General features: G+C 43.5%; 1 protein-coding gene across 2 annotated transcripts in view; it reads right to left on the bottom strand.

Moving 5' to 3' along the window:
- sdk1b (sidekick cell adhesion molecule 1b) overlaps nt 1-19754 on the bottom strand; it is a 237723-nt gene that overhangs the window by 103645 nt on the left and 114324 nt on the right. Inside the window, exon 6 of one of the 2 annotated variants that reach the window (XM_052084701.1) lies at nt 1980-2006. The exons of the other annotated variant lie outside the window; for it this stretch is intronic. Within the exon in view, the coding sequence (XP_051940661.1) occupies nt 1980-2006 (27 nt within the window). The remainder of the gene's footprint in view (nt 1-1979; nt 2007-19754) is intronic. 2 annotated transcript variants of the gene reach the window in all.

Below are 19754 nucleotides of genomic sequence, written 5' to 3'. Positions count from 1 at the left end.
GTGTCAGAATTTTTAAGTCAGTCAAAACGAGAAAAACACGATGAGATTTTTTTTTTTGAGGAGAAGGTGATCATTTGCCTCACTGGCATGAGAATACCGCATGCGAGTGCGAGAACGAGGCGAGTGTTTGTGCATGTCGCCACGCTCATTAATGCCGCACGCCGACAGCTAAGTGTCACGGTCTGACTGCGCTAGCCTCCCATTGCCTCGACATCACCACCAGCGGCACCAGCAGGCAAGAAATGACCCCCATCGACCCACGCAGAGTCATGCCCTATTTTAAATATTCATCCCTCGCTTCTGAATCGCCAAAATATTCCATCTTCCTTCTGATGGACTCAAGGGGATTTTTTTTTAAACACTTGTTTTTAGTACTCTTCCACTGCTACATGACACGAGCCACAATGACATATTGAGGGAACGTCATCAGCATACCAGATTAAAAAGTGTGCATGAATGCATGGATAACGACGTCGTTTAGTTTTTTCTGTTGATGATTTTTGACAGACGCTCGAGGGCATGAGTCCTCCATAAAAAAAAACTAAAAAATAAGGTGCTTAAATATTTACACTTATACTACTCTAAGAGGATGAGACAAAATATACAGTAAAACAATGCACCTCGGTGAAATCTATTGAGTAGATCGGGTTCCCTTCAACATATACAACGTAAAAATAGTCCGCGGCTTTGAAAAAAAGGGTGAACCATTTTTGAAAATTTATGTCATTGATATTTACTGTCTATCCTTCCCATATGCTTTTTAACAACTCAAAGCAATAACTGAATCCGTATTCCAATGAAAGTATCAAATATATCAAACGATGTTTTGGGGAGTCAATCTCAGGTAAATCAGGCAGTCTGACGATGCTGTCAGAAGCCATTGTTCAAATGGAGCAAAGTGAGTCAGTCAGCTTGCAAGTGCAACACCATGAACATCCTGCCACTTCAACAACAGAAAAGAGACAACTAAAGAATGGCCAGTTAAAACCGCAGGTCATCTTCTTTTCATTTCCCCGGCGGGCTGTCCTCGAATGCGATGCAATAAATACTACAGACCACCAATGTCAATATGTAACCAAACAAACATTTCTCATTCCCACGATTCTCGAACAGAAGCCTGTGATACAGTTTAGAATCCTCATGTTGACTGCGTTACTAATTAAAAGTCTTTATTTGAATCGAGCAGTGTCTTGTGATGTTTGCAAAAGCCCGAAAGATAATCAACCTGCTTTGATGAAGGGCAACTGAAGTCAGAGAATGACTGTCGAGGGACTGAAATGGGAGGATTTGGACAGTTTTTACTTCAAAAATAGCTATTGCCGATACTTGATAAAAATAGTCCATTTGAATTTGATGAGCAATTAGTTGACGATGAATCGATTCATTTTGACACCTCGATACAAAAATATTTGGTGGGGATGGCTGAAATTGATGAATTCGCTTCTACGTGTGTGCGTGTGTGTGCGTGCGTGTGCGTGTGCGTGTGTGTGTGCATGTCTGAGACTGTTTCAATCCCTCACTTTACGGCCGCCTGGCTAACCTTGCTTTTTCTTGGTGCTGAGCTTTGAGGTCAGACACTCGACACCAATTAACGACGCTGTACATAATTTACATCCTCATCATAATGTGAGCTGAACCGTACGGAATAACACGAAACAACTGGTCCCAGTCACCATGTGAGGCCTGACAGTAAAAAAAATCAATTAAATAAATAAAAAGACTGTCGCCATTCCATTTACTAAGTGTTCAAACCACATGTAAATGGAGGGTGTTTTTCCATAGTTAGTTATTCATGATGCCTGCGAGGCTGCGAGTAATGGGGCCCATCCGCCACTGCTGCCAGTGTGACCACCAGCATTGAACAGAGAAAAAAAAAGCCTTCCGTTCTGGAACAGTGGATGACACAAATATTGTGATCCGGGGTAAAACGAAGTGATGACATGACGCATGGATATCGGAAATGGAAATGGCAGCGTTACCTGTTGACCCTCGGCTCTTCTTGCCAACTGTTAGCGGGAGGGGTGGAAAGAAAGAAGGAGAAAAAGAAATGTGAGCATTCGGTGGAAAACGCAGAATGAAAACAACAGGTGCAATTCGAATCAGGTGAGCATTGTGAAAATCGGTCTTCTGTATGTGCCCATGATTGACTTGGCGACCAGCTGGGATAGGCTCCAGCATGCCCGCGACTCTCGTGAGGATCAGTTGGGATTATGAATGGGTTATGTTCAGCAACATGTTGAATTCTTTTTTTCCTCTGAAATGTCATAGCAATGGTAAAATCTGTGTTTTGCAAGCTCTTACAGGTTCAACGTAACCCTTTCAGGGACAACGGTTACTACAGTGGACAAGTTTATCAGGTTATCAGGTTACAGGGTGCCATGAAGGGTGAATAACAAAAATGAAAATATCTTTAAAAAAAATTTTTGATTTGCAAGTAAAAAGGTCATTTCATTATTATTATCATTATTATTTTTTTTTTCAATCAGCGTTAATTCAATATTGCTTCTTGTTACGAAATAAATTTCAAGATACGAAAGGTAAAAATACAGTATGGGCTGCAACTTGCAGCTCCGAATTACATGAACGCAACATAATTATAGCTGCACTGCCATTGGCTATTACCGAGCAGCTTCTTGGCATCCCATTGGCTAAGAGGGGCCTCTACCGGATGTGTATGTGTGTCGATAGAGAATTAGATAGATATGTGTCTATACAGCATACTCGTCATTCCCCCCTCGGGCCATGAGGCGTTCCGATAGTTTTAAATAAATTTGAATCTCCCAGAAAAGGTGTTCACCAGTCCGGCGATCGCTCACGATGCTGATGTTTGCCTTGGACATTTTCGAAAGATTGTTCAAAGCCGACAAAAGCAAACGTCCTTGTATCAGCTCTTTAGAAAATCCCAGTCAAAAATAACTTTTGAGAGAGGCACAGTTAAAAGTTAGCCACCATTTTTATTCTTTATTCTTTGTTTTTTTTTTTTTTTACATTATTTTGGCTTGGAACGAATTGGGGCATTTACATGGAAAACGCATCTCTACTTACACATTTTTCTAGTGAAGAAATTTCTTCCAGAGCCAATTAATTTTGTAAGTAAATGGACCACTGTATATTGTGCTCATCGGACCACTGAATTTAAACAGAATTCGAAAGCGTTCCATTCTTCTGTGAGAATTTGGCTGTTTGAAGAGCTTGAGGTGAGGATTGTGCGCGTGTTCTTTCCCATCCAACTCATCCAAGCATGGCTTTGTGCAAAGGAGAGAATGGTCTTGATAAGAAGGAAAAAGTGAGAGTCGGGGGCAAAATGAGACAATAAGAGCGGCTGAACAAAGTTTTTGACATCTTAAAGTGAAGTAAAATAGCCGAGAGAAAAAGCATCTCTTTTAGATGAATACGGGTTTAAATCAAGATTGACTTCCAATTTTGACCAAAACTTTGACTAGCATTAGCGAATATTATTCATTATGTTTCATTGAACTGACAAGTGTTTGGACTTATACCACTCTAAGTGAAATTGTCTTTGTTGTTAATACACGTATAATTTAAACCAGGGGTGTCAAACCTATTTGGAGTTGCGTCTTCCCTCGGAGGGCCGTAATAACAGTGAAACCGAATTAATTGTCTCATCGTATTATTACTTGTGCTCCGCAAATTGATGGATTAGTTGTTTTGAAATCACTCAACGATCATAGTTTATTCAGTTATCGTTAAAGTGAGTGTAAATATGGTGATAACATTATTGCGCAATCTCAACGTTATTTATAACACATGACATTTTGACATTTCAGGAGAGATTTTAGCAAGGGTCATGGAAGTTTAACACACATGATTTGCTTTCGCGGGCCACATGAAATGACGCGTTGGGCCAAATCTGGCCCACGGGCCTTGACTTTCAACACCTGGGATTTAAACATGCCTCCGTATATCTTTTCTTGACTCTGCACCAACGTTGGATTACCAAAAAAACAAAAAAAGGGCTACATTTCAACTACACCATTAGGGCACTCATTAAAAAGTTGCTATGATAGCGCCAATTACGACAACAACAAAAATCTATAAGTAAAGACATTCCAGAAAAGGATGTAATTCCACAAGAAGGCTTGTCCTAAACCGGGCCCTTGTCTCAAGGCTTTGTGTGAACATGTCCACGTAGCGAGTAAATTTTACGGCTTGATAAAATGAAGGCATTGTCATTTTCTTGGCCGAAAATCTGCTTTGGCTCTGCATCCGTCGAGCCACGAGCTTATTCATGCTTCTATTTTCACACACTCGGCCACTCACCGCTTGCATATTCCAAGTGCGTGCGTGCGTGCCTCGCGACTGTTTGGTGGACATAAATTAGATTCCGATGAATCACATCGCCATCGACTTAGCTCGATGGTGACGCGCTCAGAAAACACACACGCAAATACCCCCAGCGCCAACATCCAGACAAGCAAAATAAAACGTGCCCGAGCTCAAAACAAAAGATAAAGCCGGACAGATTAACGGTGGGAAGTTAACACCGCAGGCGGATATTTAAGGAGAATTGATGTTAGCATGAAATCAGACCAACTATCAAAGCAATGAGATGGGCAAAGCAAAAGACTTCTTATCTGATTTTTTAAATTTATTTTCAGCAACCCATAACTCTTATCGGAGAAGGTAACACGACACAATAGTTCACCGCAAGCAACAAATGTGACTGGAAAAGAGTCAAACCATGAGTGATATTATCCAGTACAACAATGACTTCACGTGGCACTCTGACTCTCAGAGCCAAAATCAATGGTCCGAGCTTATCTAACATGACTGCGGGGTGCTAACAAGTTAGCATAGAGAGGACGTATATAGTGTCAGAAATCAAATTGGATTGAAAGTATGGATGGTCGTCGGATGAGGGCAAAGCTCAGCTGAGAAGCCCGGAGAAGGCACCAGTGCAAGCCTGCGGTGTGCTCATGTGATCAAACGACCAATGAAGGAAGCCTTTTCTCCTCTCTCACACTCATTTTTCTGTCGTTGTGGGGACGGAGAAACAATGAGGACATCGGGGGCGACATTTCACCCCAGCCCTTCCCATCTAATTTCATTGTCTCATTTAAATTACGATCTTGCTGCATGTTGCCAGCAATATCTTTTTTTTTTTTCACTTGAAATGCAGTTTGATCCCATGTGAAAATATTTGTGGCCTCGGGGACGCTTTGTATTCATGAATTCAGCGGAGTGTATTAAGCTGCCCGAAGGAGCGACAAACAAGCATGTCCTCATGATGTGTTTTTGTGTGTGTGTGTTTGTTTATTTGTGTGGTACCTGCACTCTTTTAATGTGTGTGTGTGTCAAGGTTGTTATGTTTGTCATGATTTGACCCGAGTCCCTGCAGTGAGTCACCTATCATCTGATGTGACTTTACAACCCCTCTGGACACACACACACACACACACACACACACACACACACACACAAAGCAGACATCCTTTGACTTTGGTGGCAGCCTCGCTTAGTCACAAATTTTGCCAGCGAGACATTTGGGAGTTTTCTTGCTCCCCGGTGTCTCCATCCTCACAAAGAAAATGCCTCGCACACCAATTTACACTGTCAATCTCATCGTAGCCAGAATACTTCCTGTTCATGCTGCTCTTCTTGAGTCACATTTTGAAATTCATATCAAGCACCGTATGGACATACAGTAACGCTTTGGTTTCCAAACACGGACAAATTCATAGAGGGCCACGCACACGCACACGCACGCACACATACACACACACACACACGTCAGGGACGCAACAACACACTGTTAAAATAATAGGCTGGCAACTGTTTTTGACCCCGGACCTCTGAGTGATTCCTGCAGGACTCATATTCTTACAGAGGTCTTGCTTTGAAACCCCGGCCAAGTGAAGAGCTGGGATATTTATGCACAACGTCGATATAAAAGCAAGGGAGTGAGTTTGCAGATTGAAAATGTACATTTAAATAAATAAAAATAAAAAAGAAATACAACACATCCTCCTTCCCCGTCTCTCCGTCTGCCCCCCCCCCCCCCTTCCATTAAAACATTAACACCAGCAAGGTTAAAGCTACATGTCCGTCGGGCCCTTGGACACGCTAGACATGTTCAATTTGCCGTGACGATCATGCCTGGGGCACGTCACACACACAGACGCACAAAAATCCAGTTCTCCGCCATACATTCAGTACACGATGTAGGCGACTGTCAATCACGCTTATTCAGAATCCAAATCGTCAAAGGCTTTGCCCTTCAGTTGTCTCTGCGTCATTGCCGTTTGCCTCAATCACTCGTACGCTCCTTCATCATCAAAGCTTGTTGTTCGCACTTGCGATCCAACGCCAGGCACTTGTTTTGTGTAATTAGTGTTATGACATCAAGAGATTTGAAACCAAAAAGGGTTACAGGAAAAAAAAAAAAAGGAGTAACAAAGCAACGCTTTCCGAAGCTGCTGAGAGGCGACCCTAACGATTCAAATGCTCACACTGCGCCGATAGACGTGTCGCGCTTCGACTGAAGTGTTCGTGTCGGCAAAGACGCCTTTCCGACTGTTGAAGAGAGAATTCAATGTAGGGCCGTGAATTTAGAACCGAAAAAGAAGACTTTTGGATTCATTGGAACGTCATGTCTTCAACGATCAATCATGTGACTTGATGAAGCAGCATGTGGCTCATTCTTATTTCGCCAAAGCAAAGACATAGTCTGACGATGTTTTTGGACTGAGATATGTCTTGACCGAGGCAAATTCAATCTTTGAATGCGTTCCCATTGGACGAGCCGCTCTGAACGCGTGATGTGCACCACGGGCATAGAACTGACCTGCTTTTTTTTTTTCTTTCCCTGAAATCCATGTTGCTTCACACGTTGCCAGCTTTACGACCGCATCATGCATTTTGCCAGAAATATTTAGGTTTGAACCCTTTCACGCACCAATAATGACAACAACCTGTAACCTGATAACCTGACAAGCTGTCCACTGGAGTAACCGCCGTGAAAGGGTTCAAGTCAAACTAAGTTGAACATATCCGGTGTAAGATGTTCATATGTCTACACGGCATGACGATTACATTTATGCTGCTGCATTTAAATCACTTTTACACGATTGCATATGCCAAGAGCCGTGGAATTTGGATAGCCTTCACGCCGCGTGATTCCGCCTTTTCCAATGTAGCCATTGATGGACGCAGCATTTGAGTGTATTGATTGAATGGGGATTTGACCATTTCCAATTCTTAAGAAAAAACAAAAAAAACAACAACAAAAAACAAGCGTTTACATTAAGAATACAACTTGGATCAAAGTCAGTCAATTAGCCATTTGAAACGGGTGTAGGTGACCTCGTGGACAGTATTGGAGGCATGAGTCAGTTTCAGTCATTATGCTGTTTGAAGAGAATCCGAAAAAAAAAAAAAGAATGCGGTTCCCCCTGTAATACATTCAGCTTTTCCCTTCATTTAGAAACTTCTGTCCAACCAAATGTGAAAGCACAGCGTTGCTCCGGAGGCTCTACCTAGCGGCCAAACGCCAGATGGAGAACAGGAGTCAACAGAGACCCTCCATCCTCCATCTAATCAGGTACTTTTCTCCTTATTTTCCCCTCCAGAAAGTGGCAAGGTAATCCTCCGCATACATCAGGCTCCTCTTCATTGTCTCGCCTCCTTTGTCTTTATGTCCTGAACGCTCTTTATCGCCTCGTTCTTGTCCGGGAGACGCGAGTAAGTGAACACAGCAGACCCTTGGCACGAGTCAATGTGTTGGCATAGGAGAGGATATTGAATTTCAAGTGTCTGCTGAAGGAAGGAGGGATATTCCGGTTTTGTGTTCATGACTCATTGCGTACGCCCTCCACTTTATTTTGGGCACTGGCCATTCCGACACGGGTGGCTGGCACGCGGCAGATCAGTAGAGGCCGACGTGGGCGCCGCGTGACACGCTTAGGGTAAAATACAAATCTGAATACGCTTCTGGAAGCGGCAGGCGACACATTTGAATGATTTCCGCATAACAATGATGGCGAAGAGAAATGTGGCATGATTATATCCGCAACCAACGAAAAATGGAAGGAAAGAAAATAAAGGCGCGGGCAGCAATGAACAGGCCCCTGCACCTTCTTTTTTTCAGGGTGAATCCTTTCAATCAGCATCAAACGTTGACACCATGCTCTGTACTCAGTAAGTGACAGGCAAAAAAACTAAAATGTTTTAATCACAATTCACATCAACGGCGCGGTGGTCCAGTGGTTAGGGCGTCGACCTCACAGTGCGGAGGTCGTGGGTTCAATTTGAACTCCTGCCTCCCTGTGTGGAGTTTGCATGTTCTACAACCGGGCCTGTGTGGATTTTCTTTGTGTACTCCAGTTTCCTCTCATATTCCCAAAACATCCATGGCAGGCTGATTGAACACTTTAAATTGTCGCTTGGTGTGAGCGTGGATGGTTATTCGTCTCTGTGTGCCCTGCGATTGGCTGGCACTGGGTTCAGGGTGTCCCCAGCCTACTGCCCGAAGACAGCTGGGATAGGCTCCAGCACCCCCCGCGACCGTAGTGCGGATCAAGCGGATCAGATGGATGGATGGATAGATAGAAATGAGTGTTCTGTGATTCATTGGCGACCAATCCAGGGTGCCCCAAATCTCAAGTGAAATCCAGTAGGCTCCAGATCACAAGCAACCCTAATACGAGAAAGAAGCTACAACTGTAAAATATAATAAAACTATTCCGGACTAAAGTAATGAGGATTCTAATTTGTATTTCAATGAGGTTTTTAATTCATTAACACCATTTTAATATTGCCTTGGTAGTTGTAATATTTGCACACACGCTCCACTGTTATAAGAAGAAATCAGGCAATTTGTACTTTTGAATGAAAGCCTGATTGGTGATGCCGTTTCCCTGCTCCTCTCCTTGGCAAGGTTATTAGTCCAACTTTGACATAATCATCCTCATTTCAACACATCCGCGAATCATTCTCAGAAAAAAAAAAAAACGGAAGCATGTTAGTTTGTTGATAGCGCAAGTGTGTGTGTGTGTGTGTGTGTGTGCGCTATCAATCAAACATGAAGCTAATTACCAGAGTGTAACGCTGTGGGTGTTTTATTAAGAAAAAGAAACTTTACATGATTAGACACATTTATGATGCCAGTGTGAATAATCTCATGTATAAATTCAATAGTCTTTCTTTTATGCGACAAAAACATCACTCATTTTATCACCTCTTTAAATTGAGCCAATCAAAGTTGACATTTGTGAATAATAATCAAAATGTGATTTTTGTTCCTCCACACTGTAATGCAGGTTTTTTTTCCAAGGTGATCTTCCCACGGATATCTTTTTTTAAACACAACTAAGAAATTAATCTGTTTTATATTATACTATACTGTCATTATAAACAATCTCAGATTTCCTACAAAGAACAGTTTTGTTTTTAAAGTCTTATGCTAAAATAAAAGCAAATGGAGCATCTGAAAGTTATTATTTGCTGAAAAAAAACGGTGACTTGGGGTCTTTCATGCAGTCACTCTGACAACTTCACAAAATTCTACCAAATAATTGTGGCGTAAACATGTCGGTTCGTCCAAAAAACTAATTTGTGGCTTTAATCACTTGAACTTTTCACATGTCGTGAAACGGCAATATGTAAATTTCTGGACTGCACTTGTGAAGCGGCCCCCTTCTTAAGTTTCTGATCCATCCTTTATCCGATTATCTTTCTCCTCACAAGGGTCAATACTGGAGCCGATGCCAGTCGTCTTCGGGCAGTGGGTGAGGTATACCCCGATCTAATCGCAGGGCACACATACACAAACAACCATCGGAGCTCACACCGGGGGACAATTTTTGGGTATTCAATCAGCCTGTCATGCACGTTTTTTGGAATGTGGGAGGAAACCCGAGTACCCAGAAAAAAACAATGGGGAGAATGTGCAAACCCCACACAGGTAGGCCGGAGCCCAGAATCGAAACCTGGACCGCTGCACTGTGATGCGGACGTGCTAGCCAGTCAACCGCAGTGCCGCCCTTAACTTTCTTATTCAAAATAAACATTTTTAAAACTATGAATAATAACAAAGCCTCCCAGCCGACCCATCTGCGTGCCAGAGGTCGTTTTTCAAAATCCGAGCCTTTGCAATTTCAACCCTGCCTTCTATACAACAGTGCAATGTCGATTCAAATTTGATTAATTCCCCTGTTCACCATTCGTTCGTATTGTATTCACAACTCAACCATTCAAAAACTCCACAGAGCGCACAATGGAACCCGTGACCTTTCGACGGCGGGGCAGACGCGCTAACCAAGTTGCCGACAAAGTATTTCAATTTGTTCCGCCTGATGGTGATTCCCTTCCGAGCACGTCGCGCACTTGCCGACTCACAAGTTCAGCGCACGTGTTTTGTGTGTCTTTTTGTCTGTGTCGATATGTAATGTGGTCACTCATCTCACCCCGGTTGCCCGGCAGGAACAGTTGGGGTCCGCCTCTGATTAATGGCCTAATTGATTACGTGGCTCGGAGATTGATTGTTTGGGTCTGGCCATAACAGATTCATTAGAGCGGCAATAGATCAGTGTGATCGGGCTGCAGCTGTTCCGCCTGGCTTGGGCAGCTTGGTAATGGCCATCATCTGTCTGTGGATCACACTGTGGCCGCGTACACGCGTGTCTGAGGTTGGGTGCGTTTTTGCACAAACACACTCAGACACACTCAACGAGTGACAGAAAGGTAAGCAACGGAGACTATATTTGGATTAAAGGCCCTGTTGATCTATTCCTGTTTTCAGAATTCCCTTTCAATATTCATCTCACATTCCGCCTCTCTTTCTTCTCCCGAGTGTTTGCCTCAAAAGCAAACGCGCTTTTTACACTTGCTCGCCACTTTTTGTTGAAACCGCCCTCACCCCAATGTGCCTTTCCTGCCCCCTTCCTTTACCGCTGTCTTAAAATCGACTTTTCCTTCCTATGATTTTTGTTGTTTTTCCACTGTGGAAAAAAAAATACTGATTGCTTATAGGAATAGTTTATAAACTGTATATTACAATGTTATAACTACATATTATACTGATTTGGGATTGTATCCCAAATCAGTTTTATATCATGTCAGAGAAAATACACATTTCACAGTACACAAGATATACAAATCAGAGCTCAAGGTGGTTATGAATGAATTAGCAAATGGGTGTCAACCACGACACTCCATTCGCGTGCATATGACAAGTAAGGGCGTTTCTGCATGAAGGCAGTTCAACACCTTGATGCAAATAGCCAACATTTCTTTGACTGACTACAATATTATAAACGCCATATGCTGAGCTCGGCAATCAATGCCCTCATATCCTCTTTTTTTCCTGTTTTACTTGAACTCTGCATGGACTATTTCCCCTTCCTCAGCACCTCATTATCTCATGTTCCACTCTTCCTTGAGGTTTCTTTTCTTCCGATACGGTGTCGGACTTGCTCTGACATGCAGCCTCATCATTCACTGGTGCGTCTGCCTGCCTTTCTCTGTTGCGACAAATGAGCATCTGCCGACCATCTAACCTATTACGCGGTGCACACGAGAGGATGCAGCGGGGCACAGAAATGGGGATGGCGAATTTGCATGCATAATCATATTTCATTTCCATGCCGTATACTCTGAAAGTGTTTCTGAAAGCGCTGGCTATACAAGCAGAACACGGTGATACAAAGGAGGGGGACGAACATCGTAATCCTGTCCGCCTGCTTATTTTGGATGAATCTTACCATGACCTCCATTCAGCGCAGAAACATGAAAAATATTGGAATAAATTTGTTTCCTCTTTTTTTTTCCAATTGGAATCAACATGGGAGTGTTGACCCACCTCCGAATTCTTTTTTACAATTTAGTTCGAGGAATTCTTTATCAAATCTGAACATTTTGTCAACATGTCATATTCACCCACCCAATAGTAAATATTACACAGAGAGAGCAAGAGAGAGAGTTTTATCCCTGACAGATGAGAATGAAACGTTTTTAAAAGACGTTTTTAAATACATTAACATGATCATATTTGTACCAGAGAATACGAGACACATATTACATATGTGACTTTAAAAGGTGCGATCTGGTGGTGTGCCGAGTCCAATATGATTCGAGGATGGTACATTTCAAAGTGGAACGAATCGATTTGAATCAATTCAATTCGATTCGATACGGCTCAGTTTGAGAGGGTATGATGCGAGGAGCAGACAATCATTTATTATATCACAATAAAAAAAAAATTAGTTTTTGTCAACACTTAATCAAGCTGTGAGGCTCACACGGCAAAGAGCGAAAGAAGCTGCGAAGGTCTGAATCCACTTTCGCTTCGCTTTCAATGTAGCTGCCTTGGAATGCCGCCGTGCATGCATGTTAGCTAGCCGGGGCCGATTCGTTGGGAAAAAAACGTGAGGGTGGCGAGGGAGGCTGCTTTCAAATCTTGCTAGCAGCTTCAAAACGATATAGCGCTGCTTTAATGAGCGCTATAAACCGTGTACGTTTCTTCAACCTAGATTTCCAAGAAAGACAAGTAGACACATTTCTTGAAAAAAGCCGCAATGTAGCACGGCCCCCACTGGTATGTGAAACTGTGTATGTGCTGTCTCCAGCTGCTACCCCTAACATTCATTTGCATACACACATATCCAGCATCACGACACAGTTTCAGGTTGCAGGGGTGGCTGGCGAGGGCAGCGGCGCGGCCGTCAGCATCATTAAAACAACGAACGACTTATCGGCGCACTTGACACCTCATCCACCATCCCTGAGTAGCTTTCATGTGCGCTCACGCATTCCATCTCCTTCAAGCGGCGCCAGATAATATCCGCACGTAAAAGCACGCACGTGCCCGTAAATAAGTCAGCGTCGATGGCAACATCAGGTTTCTTTTTTTTTTGTTCCGGCTGGCATCCCTCACAATAACGGCGCATTATTCCGCCCGGCAACGCCCCCTTCGGCAATTCCTCGCACTCTCCCGGCTGATTCAACATAGGACATTGATCCATCTGCTTCATTTGCATATCCCCACGAGACACATTGACGCATACAAATAACGCCGAGATGTTTCCTCTTGAGCGTGCCACTGCGGCGAAGCGAAAGTGGATTCAGACCTTCGCAGCTTCTTTCGCTCTTTGCCGTGTGAGCCTCACAGCTTGTAGACGCAACACACTTGTAACAGGGAGCATCTGGCTTTTCTTGTTTAGTTGCTCGGTCTCCCACTCTCTAATTACGGCCTTTTTGCTTCAAACGATGCTTGAGTGTTGGCCCGCGTGAGTGGGTGTGCACCTTCGTGACTCTGTCAAAACAATACACTTGGAGATCAGTGCTGTGATGGGAAACACGTACGATGGACTAGGTAGAAGGAGGGCGGAGGTTCACACAAAGCAGTCACACTGTGAGCATATTGCTTGTCGGACCGACGTAGAGCACGACTCACGCTCCTGTCCATCACTCTATCTCATTGTCTGCGCGCCGGGGTTTTAATTATAGAAGCACGGCGAGAGACAAAGACGGCAAAATGAGAGCGCTCGGGATGCGGAGTGAGGGGTGTGAACGGAGGCCGATCCAGCTGCAGTTGTCAATCGAATCATTTCAGACGCAAACTCTTGTGGCAGTAATTAATAGATGTACGGAGTCATTAGTCGTGCAGAGCTGTGCGGTCGTAAGTGTAAACCAAGCGTGGCTCTGGCAGAGGAAAGACGGGCATCTCTAATAAAAAGTAGAAGATGGCCTTGTTCACGCAGAGATACTGCTAAATTGCCTCTTTGGAGCTGTGACGAAAAATAAAATCAGGGCCCAATTCGCAAAGAATGAACTGCCTTCAAATAAAATGCATTAGGCGTTGATTGCGTCACTCAAACGGAGTGTGGCTATTAGCGCTTGCCGTTTGTGACTTCGACATTGCTTATCAATGAGGCTCATTGGCACAGACTCGGGGCACGTATATGATTATTATCTCATTTGGATACGCGCAAATAGCCCCGGGCGAACCCAGACGCATTCTCTTTGGTATCTCAGTTAGCGACGCATTTCACCATCTGCGTGCGCACGCTTTGTGGATTCGACGCGAGCCGTTTGCTCCATTTTTACTAGTTCGCACCGCGCAAAAGCCACGCCATATTTTTGTGAATCAGGCACTCTGTTTGTTGTCCACCTTTGCCTGTTACGCAAGTGCAAGTAGAAGATTGCCACCGGGGTCCGTGTATCAGTGCTTTTGAAGTCCTCGTCAGAATCACTCAGTCATCATGTAAATGCCGGCGAAATTATAAAACGCCGGAGTCATTTTATAAGCAGCTGAACATTTGAACATAGACCACGACAATGATAAGTGTCTTAAAGTTTTTGAGTGGACTGGATCCTATTTTCTGGTAGCAACCTTTTCAATTTTACTGTGGAGAATTATTGTGCCCCTCTGTTTGGGTCCAGGATTTGCAATCGTAGCTATTTAATAGGTTTGACATTTACGATTGTCGGCCCCGATCATTCTACGAGCAGAGTCTTGACGCGGCACACACAACAGGATAGTTGATCAAAGACATCCAATCATCAGGCCTTTGCCATTTTAAACCGCAAAACAAAAATGTGCAACTTTTATGCGACGTCAATATGTGAGTCCTCCATTTGAGAGGTACTTCACATTCCACCTAATCCTGATACTGCAGACTGAGAAACATTCCAAACTTCCCATCTCTTGCTAACTGTCTCTCAACTTTGACTGATCTTATTTGGTCTTTCTATATGTCCAGCTTACGTTTAGCTCATCTAACCTATGGAAATATTGCATTGTCCATTATCCTCAGTCAATACATTTTTCGACGACAATAATAACAATTTGCCTTGCAATACCAGCACAAAATCTGGAGAGTCCAAAATGGAAACGCTAATATCTTCATCATGTTGGTGAAAAATAAACACGTGGAACCGCTTGTGTTAGACGCTTACAATGGCTTTCGAGAGTAATTAATTAAAAGTCATTTGAGCGGAATTGAATGTCACTGTTCAGTGCTCACATGTGCTCTTATCAGGGTGTCGGGAGCTCTTAAAGCATCAAATGTGGGGCTTGTTTTGTCTTCGGTGGGTCCCCCAACGATAAATTGGAGAAAACCGCAAGTCCGTCCAATCAGCAGCGGGAATCATGTCGCAACGATCAGCTATCAGGCCATGTTGACTGAGGAGCTGATGTGCAGTATCATTTTTATTTTTTGTTGTTGTCTAAAGTAAATTGTCTTTTTGGTCACTGAAAATGCACTTTTATTTATTTTCTTTTTATATTTATTGTGTGACTGTTTTACTAAGGTCATTCTTCGGGCTTCTTTCTGAAGAGCTAACATGTACTGAAGGTTAGACACGTTTTGCTGTCGGTTGCGGAGTCTCCATCGTAGCGAACTTGTTACTTATAAAATTCTAGTGTATCTCAATGAATTAGAATATTGCGGGAAGCATATTTCAGTGGGTCAATTCAAAAAGTGAAACTGGCACTGAATGAAATATTTCATGATGATGATTCGGATTTGAATGATTACCTCTTACAGCGAACAGAAACCCAAAAGGCCCCTTTTGGAGAAATGTGAATATGCGGTAAAAGAAACAACAATGACTTTTGATCCAGAAATTAGTGTTTTGTATCATTTAGTGGAATTAAATTTTTGAGTATGAGTAACACTCAATGGTTTCAAATGTATGGACATGCATTGAAATGCACTTTGCGGTTGGACCTCGACTCACAAATTTATCCCCTGACCAACCAATTATATTGTCCCCATTCAAATGTATTGGAATTTATTTGTTCCGGCCCCCTAAAAACATACGACAATATTTCTGGTTCCAGTAAGAAAATATTAGACAAAATTATCTGAAGGACAAATAGCACTGTATTGTCCATCCATCCATCCATTTTCCAAACTGCTTTATCCTCACAAGGGTCGCAGGGCATGCTGGAGCCTATCGCAGCCATCTTCGGGCAGTAGGCGGGGACACCCTGAACCAGTTGCCAGCCATCGCAGGGCACACACAGACGAATAACCATCCGCGCTCACACTCACACCGAGGGACAATTTCGAGTGTTCAATCAGCCTGCCATGCATGCTTTTGGAATGTGGGAGGAAACCGGAGTACCCGGAAAAAAACCCACACAGGCACGGGGAGAACATGCAAACTCCACACAGGGAGGTTGCAGCTGGAATTGAAGCTGTCATGTTCCTGTCCTGGGCCTGGCCAGCAGGTGGCAGACTTTCTGGCTGCACACCTGCTGCCAATCTTTCAATCAAGGAACTGTGTATTTCAGACCCAACAATCTGTCTGCTGGTTGTCGGGATATTGTTTATGCCTTGATGCTTCCTTGCCCATAGACTATCTTGTTGCTATAGATCTCGTGTTCGCTTTTGAACTCTCGGTACCAAAGGTTTTGTGAGTATTGGATTTTACTTTTCTTTGAATTGGCTTTCTCTTGCGTGTATTTTGGATACATTGTTTTTGTTTGTCTTCGCGATCCTTATTTTCCTCCCTTGCCCTTTTGTGCAAGCGCTTTTTGTTGTTCGTTGTTTGTGCCCTCTGGTCCTTGTTTTGACCAGCGCTTTACGTTTCTACTTTGTCGGTGCGATTTTTGTACGTTAAATATTTTTGCTTCGGAGACCTTGTCTGGCGTCTACACTTTTGGGTTCCAAAAACTTGATTCGGTTAGACCGAATCGTGACAGAAGCCAGTACCTCTGCACTGTGAGGTTGACGCGCTAACCACTGGACCACCGTGCCGTGCACCGTATTGTATTAAAAAAATAATAATTTAAAAAAATAAATAATGGTGTTTAACCCTTTCGTGGATAGCGGTTACCATAGTGGACAGCTTATAATGTTATCAGGTTAAATGGTGCATGAAAGGGTTAGTTTTCGGAGAGGGTGGTTTTTATGGGCGGGGGCCTTTATAAAGTTTTGTTGTGACAAGCTGAAAGTCACAACAACTGCTGTGTTTCAATGTTGTTGTTTTTTTGTTTCAATGTGGTTTTCAATGGTCTCACTGGTGCAACAGGACCGTAATGCATGTATGACATACAGCATGTACAAGCGTTCCTGAAATGCACACGTCGCGACAACGATCACAGGCCATAACAATCATGCGCTGTTCAGGGACAGTAAAACACCTCCAATTAGATGCGCCGCAGAACAACCGAGATGGGACCCGGAGCGCGCACGCGCACACGCACACACAGCTGTGCACACAGACACAAAAAGAGCAGCGGCAGGCTCTCATTTAGGAGTCAGTGATGTGGAACGGAAACATCTGGTCGAGGAGGGATTAGGGACAGAAACAAATGGCACACAAAACATAACAAATTGTGTCAGCGCCCACACACCGTAAAACACACGCACGCACATCCATACACAGACATACAATGTTAAACAAATATCAAGTGCTCGAGGATTTTTTTTTTAATATCCAAAGAAACCTGGATTAGCAACTATTGGTCAGTATCACATTCGCTAATAGATTGTTCAAAATTCTAATTTGGTTCACCATATAATAACCTCACAGCTCCTCGGGGCCGCTCTTAAAGACAATCTTGAGTGTGAGCGCTGTTATATTGACTGTTTCAATGTATGTTATGCGCCATGTGCTTCTGTTCATGTGTTAGCATTAGCATTAGCATTAGGCTAGCGGACTGAGCTATGTGTTTTAAATACACAACGTGCAATGTTCCTAGTTTGATGTGTAGTTGGAAAGCAAACTTAACTAGGATCGGCATTATACTGCTTAATGCCTTTTTTTTTGAAAAAGAAGAAGATTCGTACACAATTAAGGGGGTGAAGAGGAAGAATAAAACAGATTGTGTGTGTGTGTGGGGGGGGGGGTTTAAACCCCGAAGTTTTCTGCTTTCACGATTTTGTTGTTTACGATGATACTTGTGCAGCGTGTTATACCGGAGACAAATTCCTTGTGTGTTCTACATACTTGGCCAATAAAGATGATTCTGATTCTGATCAAACTCACACACTTTCCCACTTTCCCTCACACATACTGTGATAACTGTAATGCGAGAATATCATGTTATTTTACCATTCACGTTTTGGAAAACTTGCAGCTCTATTTTAGTCCATCCCTTCATCTTATCTGGGAAGCTTTTGTCATTCAGGAGTATTGCTCGAGAGACAACCCCAAAAAAAATGTTTAAAGAAGAGGGGGCTGCCTCACAGGCATATCTGTTCTCTATTCAGAATAATCCAAATCCTTACAGTGTAGCGGATGGCTTGGAAGAGAAATAATTTGACATCCAGACACTCGTATGCCACACTATACAGTACTGTCTGAGGCTAACTTTCTTGTCTGATTTTTTTCCCCCCCACAGCAACATGACATAATATAGCAGTCAAAAGTAGGACAGATTCCATCTTTGGAAATGACTTTTAAACTTGCGAGAGTCAGGCCGCAGATTTGCAAAATTGCGCTTGCCGTTCTTGAGCTTGATTTTATTTATTTATTTTATTTTTTGTAACTTGGCTAGACACATCTTGATTTGGGACCAACGGTTTGCACCATGTAGGAGGTTGTAAGTGAACTGCAAAAACAATAAACTGAGATATGATGGAGGAAGACTATATTTGAAATTCATCGTGGCAGCATCGAAAGACTTTGTCCAAATACTTTTGCCCCTGCCAGTCTTGGCTCTTGCAGTATACGACGTATCAAACAGAAGACAACAGAATCAGGTGGATCCCACAGATGAACCCCAAGTCAAGTTCTGCTGTTCTCTTACTTTTCTTGATAGTCGCTGCATCCCGGCAGGACTGCATGAAGCAGCAAATCACTTGGCAGTGGGGCGTTTTACTTAGTGGGATTCATACACACTCGCTGGGTAGACTTTGAGCAGCCCGGGTTGAAAATCGGACTTGGGCGGGCAGAGGAACTGAAGCTGCCTTCCATTGGAGGACATGCATGTCTGAAGAGGAGTAATTTGAGCATTTTTCTTGCACTTCAGCAATACTTAACAAGCGTGACGTTCGCGCCTCTGCTCTAGAAAGATGGAGGCGGCCGATCAATTATTGAGACTGAAGCCGAGAAAGCATTTGAAGTGCTATAATAATTGTATCAGCAAGTATCACCGAGCTCCGCCACAAGCTCGTCTCGTCTTTCTCTCGGCGGCCTTATCTCCGCCGTTTGATCCCCGCGTTGGCGTCTCAACAATGCGCCGACTTCCCTCACCTCGTCCACTCGGTCCCAGAACCGCATTCTGCCTGACCTCTTTTTCCATGGCCGTCCATGTTTACTGGATTTTCCTCCTCTCCTTGTTTCTTTACTCTCCAAAACGCTCATCTCGTCTTTGATGGCGTCCAAGACACGGCGAGTGCCTCGGGTTTGGCGTCTTTGCCATGTTTGTGTCTTTCATGTGACCGTATGTCGCTCTCTCTCCCAGGGGATATTTTGCTCTGATGGTCTGCAGCAGAAATCAACAAAGACTTCCACTGTTCTGAAGTAAGTGGGGGTGGTGGGGAGGGGGGCGGATAAGGAGCCAAATGAAGGCTACGCCGGCGCACCTTTGATTGACAGGCGGAGGTGTGTCGGTGTGCTTATACATCAAAGAGAAATGAGAGGATGTATGTGTGGACTTTAATTAATTGGACTACAGAGCCTCATCTCTTATCGCTTACGGGAAAAATAAAAGCCCTTCGGCATTTGGAAGTGGTTCTCTGTCATGTCATAAACACACGCGCCATTATCCATCCATTTTCTTTCATGCTTGAGCTGACGGTAGGTCGGCGCACCCTGGGCCAGACGAATGTTGTAAGAAG

This window comes from Hippocampus zosterae, chromosome 13 (assembly GCF_025434085.1).
Source record: "Hippocampus zosterae strain Florida chromosome 13, ASM2543408v3, whole genome shotgun sequence".
In the NCBI taxonomy this organism is placed as follows: Eukaryota; Metazoa; Chordata; class Actinopteri; order Syngnathiformes; family Syngnathidae; genus Hippocampus; species Hippocampus zosterae.
Note: the sequence above shows the minus strand (reverse complement) of the source record. Positions and strands in the feature narration are given on the sequence as shown.